This window comes from Lolium perenne, chromosome 1 (genome assembly GCF_019359855.2).
Source record: "Lolium perenne isolate Kyuss_39 chromosome 1, Kyuss_2.0, whole genome shotgun sequence".
Classification (NCBI taxonomy): Eukaryota; Viridiplantae; Streptophyta; class Magnoliopsida; order Poales; family Poaceae; genus Lolium; species Lolium perenne.
This window is the reverse complement of record NC_067244.2, coordinates 174,824,647-174,830,336: the sequence shown is the minus strand read 5'-3', so window position 1 is coordinate 174,830,336 and position 5,690 is coordinate 174,824,647. Positions and strand designations below refer to the sequence as shown.

The following is a 5,690-nucleotide window of genomic DNA, read 5'->3' as shown; positions in this document are numbered from 1 at the left end:
TCTAAATGAAATACTTTTTAGGTTTATTATTTATTTATATTTACAGTTGATAAATAATGAGGCACCAGGTTGATAGCTTGTAAAATAAAAAATGTTCGCTAAAATATTCTAAATGAAATACTTTTTAGGGTTGGTAGTTTTTTTATAATTACCATTGATAAATAACGGAGCACCGGGTTGATAACTTGTAAACTAAAAAGAGTCGCCAAAATATTCGAGATGAAGTTAGATTTTAGGGTTGGTAGTTATTTATATTTACCGTTGATAAATAACAGGACACCGGGTTGATAGCTTCTAAACAAAAAAATATTCGGTAAAATCTTTAAAATAAAATTAACTTTTGGGGTTGATAATTTTATACATTTACCGTTGATCACTCAAGTACGGAGGGGTTGATTATTCGAATAGGAGAGGGTTGATAACTTTTAGCCAGAAAAAAAGTTTCTCGAAACATATCAATATGGGTGCTAGTTTTGAAGATCTCGTCGAGACGGATTTATTGGTGAAAGCGGATCTTAATTTGGAGTTGTCGTTTGAAAGTTAAAACGTTTTGAATTTTGAAATTTGGAAAAGATTCCGCTGACATCAGCAGATTCGTCTATTTGTGCATGCATGCAGAACTTTCCCTCAATACCCTGCACCAGGTTGATAATTTTATACATTTACCGTTGATCACTCAAGTACGGAGGGGTTGATTATTCGAATAGGAGAGGGTTGATAACTTTTAGCCAGAAAAAAAGTTTCTCGAAACATATCAACATGGGTGCTAGTTTTGAAGATCTCGTCGAGACGGATTTATTGGTGAAAGCAGATCTTAATTTGGAGTTGTCGTTTGAAAGTTAAAACATTTTGAATTTTGAAATTTGGAAAAGATTCCGCTGACATCAGCAGATTCGTCTATTTGTGCATGCATGCAGAATTTTCCCTCAATACCCTGCACCAGGTTGATAATTTTATACATTTACCGTTGATCACTCAAGTACGGAGGGGTTGATTATTCGAATAGGAGAGGGTTGATAACTTTTAGCAGAAAAAGTTTCTAAACATATCAACATGGGTGCTAGTTTGGAAGATCTCGTCGAGACGGATTTATTGGTGAAAGCGGATCTTAATTTGGAGTTGTCGCTTTGAAAGTTAAAACGTTTTGAATTTTGAAATTTGGAAAAGATTCCATTTGACATCAACAGATTCGCTCATTTGTGCATTTATGCAGAACTTTCCTCAATACCTCGCACTGCGCTGATAATTTTATACATTTACCGTTGATCACTCAAGATTTAGGGTTGATTATTCGAATAGGAGAGGGTTGATAACTTTTAGCCAGAAAAAAAGTTTCTCGAAACATATCAACATGGGTGCTAGTTTTGAAGATCTCGTCGAGACGGATTTATTGGTGAAAGCGGATCTTAATTTGGAGTTGTCGTATGAAAGTTAAAACATTTTGAATTCGGAAATTTGGAAAATATTCCGCTGACATCAGCAGATTCGTCTGTTTCTACATGCATGCAGAACTTTTCCTCAATAGCCTCCACTACAGTCCAAATTTTGCCAAAAATGGAAAAAAAAAGTTGGTTAGAAACCGATCGCTCATTCTCTCCCTAGCAATCATTCGCTAGCTAGGGGAGCCCGTTATTCTAACTGCTAATAGTTAGCCTAATAAGAAAGCTAACTTACTACTTAGCCTAGATGTAAAGCTAACTATTCTTAACAGTTTTGTGCTGCCACCACCGTCCCCCTCGCGTAGTCGCGAGCACGCGCCCCAACAGCGCCCCATTTACTCCTCCATCTCCATGGATGGCAGCATGCAATGGCAGGAGCCGCATTTACTCTTTCCCTCATCCACCCACCAACCATCCCAAAACCCTCTCCCCTTCGCTCTCCCTCTATATACGACGCTAGCTGCGCTCCTTCTCCCACACTGCACACTCCTGCCACACCTAGGTAGCTAGCCAGCCAGCCAAGCTCTACAAGCCATGGCATCCTCCACGGCGACGACGGTGCTCCTTCTGGTGCTCCTCGCATGCGGCGGCGCAACGGCTCAGGTGTTCCCCCGGCCGCTGTTCCCGCGCGCGCCATGGAACTTCACGCTCCCGACGGGGCCCGGCGACACCGGCGGGAGCGGGGCGACGACGACGGGCGGGGGACCGTCGGTGCCGGCCATGTTCGTGTTCGGGGACTCCCTGACGGACAACGGCAACAACAACGACCTCAACTCGTTCGCCAAGGCCAACTACCTGCCCTACGGCATCGACTTCGCCGGCGGGCCCACCGGCCGCTTCTCCAACGGCTACACCATGGTCGACACCATAGGTGCGTAGCTATGCAGCATGCTCTCCTCTGCATCTCTCTCTGCTAGCTAGTGTTTCTTGGTTGCTTGAGAGCTAGCTACAAGTAATTTCCTCTCACCAGAGAACAAAACCATAAAAGGCTTTGCTATTTGCATAAAATATGATTTGAAACCCATACAAATGGAACTATTTTTGTTTCTAACAGAAGTAGCAAATCAGCAGGCAGGAAGTGTGCTTCTTCTGAGCACAATTTGCTAATTTTAGTACATCCTAAGATGAGCTTGTCATATGGCAAATAATGCAATGAAGCTAGGGCTTCAGGAAACCCGTGATCTAACGTGTGGTACTGCCATACTGGTATGGTACAACAGGCTAGGTTGGGTTTTCGGTCCTTCCCATGTTCGACTTGCATACAATAAAAATAGGAATACTGATGTATTTTTTAGTCTTTTTGTATACAGATGTGTTTAGTCTATCTGTTCCTGGAAGAATGTTCTTTAAATTATAGAGAAGTCGTTATCACTAGCCAGATTGGTTTTATGTGGTGACCATACTATTAAATTGAACTCATTACTGCTTGTTTTAGAATCTATGTATGCAAGTTGTTAACGTACTATGCATGCAAAATCCATAGAAACATTAATCAACTTTTGCAGTTGGTTTGAGGAACTGGATATTGTTTGATGGAAATATCGGTACCTTTCTCAGGGTTTCTAGATCTAGAGCATATATACTCAGTCAACAATTATTGACTAGTATGAAGGAGTCCCCCCCCCCCCCCCCATCGTTAGGCCAGCCAGCTCCTCCTCGTTTTACTTGAAGAAGCTATCCGTGCATGTACTGTTTAGTCCCTTTCTCACATCTTTCATTTGGAATCCAAGCAAAGCATGCATAGTGCATAGTCCATTGCAAACAAATCTAAATTGATTAGATCAATCTAGCTATATAATTAATCTAGGAGTACATAAGCACTGAGATACTGTAATAGTAGCATTGTAATAGTAGCATTGCTTGTACTACCAGTACTGTTGCAGCGTGGTAATAACTACTGACCGGCCTCCTCCATGTGCACATTCAAGTGAATGAGAGAGAGACTGTAGGAGTAGATAGAGAAAGAGAGTAGGTGTACTCCAGATTGTTGGTGTAGAGAGACGGAAACTACATTACAAATGTAGCTCCAGCTACATGTACGACGTTTTTTTTAGAGGTTTTAAAAGTTGTATTGTTCACTATTTCAGATTTCCACTTTTTTTATTTTTGCACAGCTGCAATATAAGATATTTTGAGATGGAGCTTTGCACGTTTATAAAATATATCATTACCTACATCTAGATTTCCTTGTATTTTTTCATATTTCAAATGCCATTTTCAGTATTTTAAAATGACGAGCTACATATAACTCGATCTACAACGCCAACACCGGGGCGTAGAGAGAGCATTCCTTGGTGTAGAGATTGGGAGATGAGGGACTCCACACCTGTACTAGTAGGAAATAGTGTAGCACGGCGGTACTCAATTTTCACCGGGGATCATAATGCCTTGCAATTGATCAACACATACAGTGCACATGATGCGATGAATTCAGCTAGTAGTCAAAACGTGTATGGTACCCACTGGCTAGGGTGGCGTCAATGTTTCCATGTGATCCTAGCCAGGGCTCCTAAATATGTAAGGTGGTAATTAAATGCCTGCTGCATACGGTCGAGGTGTGTCCCCGCCAACAATTCACCACAAAATAGGGTTACAACTAACTGCGTTGTAAAATCTTTGGTTTACAGTACAGAATCAACCCCAACAAATCTAAGTTAGCTGGAGTACAGAATTGATCAGAACAGCTTCATTGATTAACTCAAGCTCTTGTTGTGCATGGACGCAGCTGAGCTTCTCGGGCTGCCCCTGCTGCCGTCCAACACCGAGGCCTCCGACGCCGACAGCGGCCCCGGCGCCCTCCAGGGTGTGAACTACGCGTCGGCCGCCGCTGGGATCTTGGACAACACGGGGCAGAACTTTGTGGGTCGCATCCCGTTCAACCAGCAGATCAAGAACTTCCAGACGACGCTGAACCAGATCAAGGGGAAGATCGGCGCCGGGAAGCTGTCCTCCTCGCTGGGCCGCAGCATCTTCTACGTGGGCATGGGCAGCAACGACTACCTCAACAACTACCTGATGCCCAACTACAACACCCGCAACCAGTACAACGGCGACCAGTACTCCACGCTCCTCGTGCAGCAGTACACCAAGCAGCTCACCGTAAGCTAGCGAGCTCTTGACAGTTGACACCCGATGCAATGCAGGCTTCTGATTCTTTTGCGTCTCTGAAAACAAAAAATGGGCAGAGCCTGTACAATCTGGGGGCTAGGCGGTTCGTGATCGCCGGGGTAGGTTCGATGGCGTGCATCCCCAACATGCGCGCCAGGAGCCCGACGAACATGTGCTCGCCGGACGTGGACGAGCTCATCGCCCCCTTCAACAGCAAGGTGAAGGGCATGGTGAACACCCTCAACGTCAACCTCCCGCGCGCCAGGTTCATCTACATCGACAACTTTGAGATGATCTCCGAGATCCTCAGGAACCCATTTAACTACGGTGCGTACTGTTAAACTCTGCTGCTGATCTGCATATACAGTAGTATCTGCAACCTGTCGAAGTGTTAACTGACGGCCAGTGGCTTGTGCGAGCATGCATATATGCAGGGTTCAGCGTGGTGGACCGCGGGTGCTGCGGGCTCGGGAGGAACCGCGGGATGATCACCTGCCTGCCCTTGCTGCGGCCGTGCCCGAACCGGAGCACCTACATCTTCTGGGACGCCTTCCACCCCACGGACAGAGTCAACGTGCTCCTCGGCAAGGCCGCCTACTCCGGCGGCACCGACCTCGTCTACCCCATGAACATCCAGCAGCTCGCCGCCTGGCAGCCGTAGGGGGGCCGGACGTGACGCCGCCGGAGTTTCTTACTTTTCAAGAGGAACTAGCTTAGCTAGCTACGTCGTGTTCTGTGAGTGTGTCCAGCTTGGATCTGGAGAACCGTGTGTTTCATCGTCTGTTCAGTTGTTTTTGATCCATCGATGATATGAGTGTGTAGTGGTGGACCGGTAGTACGCGTAGTACCTGTAATAGAGATCGATCCACCGTTGTGGCTTTCGTCGTTCTAATGATAAGTTAATTGTGAGCTCCTCTCGTCGTGCCATGGCAACGATGGATTGTCTGACCTTGATAGAGTTGTGGTCTTGAGAAAGTCCTGAACTGAAACTAATATTAAGGGTATTCGAACAAGTCCTTATACACCAAAGAGTGATTTTGCAGAAGACAATTATATTGTTTAGGCACGGCCAAGAGGAATCATGTGCTCAAGTTTTTTTTTGGGTGTGGTCTAGACTCCTTTCATTTTAAATTCAGAGAAGAC

At 45.1% G+C, this 5,690-nt stretch overlaps 1 protein-coding gene across 1 annotated transcript; it reads left to right on the top strand.

Annotated features, from left to right (window-relative positions):
• Nucleotides 1–1,847: 1,847 nt before the first annotated feature.
• Nucleotides 1,848–5,461, top strand: LOC127313330 (GDSL esterase/lipase At1g71691). The gene is made up of 4 exons (XM_051343869.2): nucleotides 1,848–2,310; nucleotides 4,165–4,538; nucleotides 4,625–4,874; nucleotides 4,982–5,461. Exons 1-4 carry the CDS (start codon nucleotides 1,974–1,976, stop codon nucleotides 5,206–5,208), a joined length of 1,188 nt encoding a protein of 395 aa, XP_051199829.1. The 5' UTR covers nucleotides 1,848–1,973; the 3' UTR covers nucleotides 5,209–5,461.
• Nucleotides 5,462–5,690: the final 229 nt, after the last annotated feature.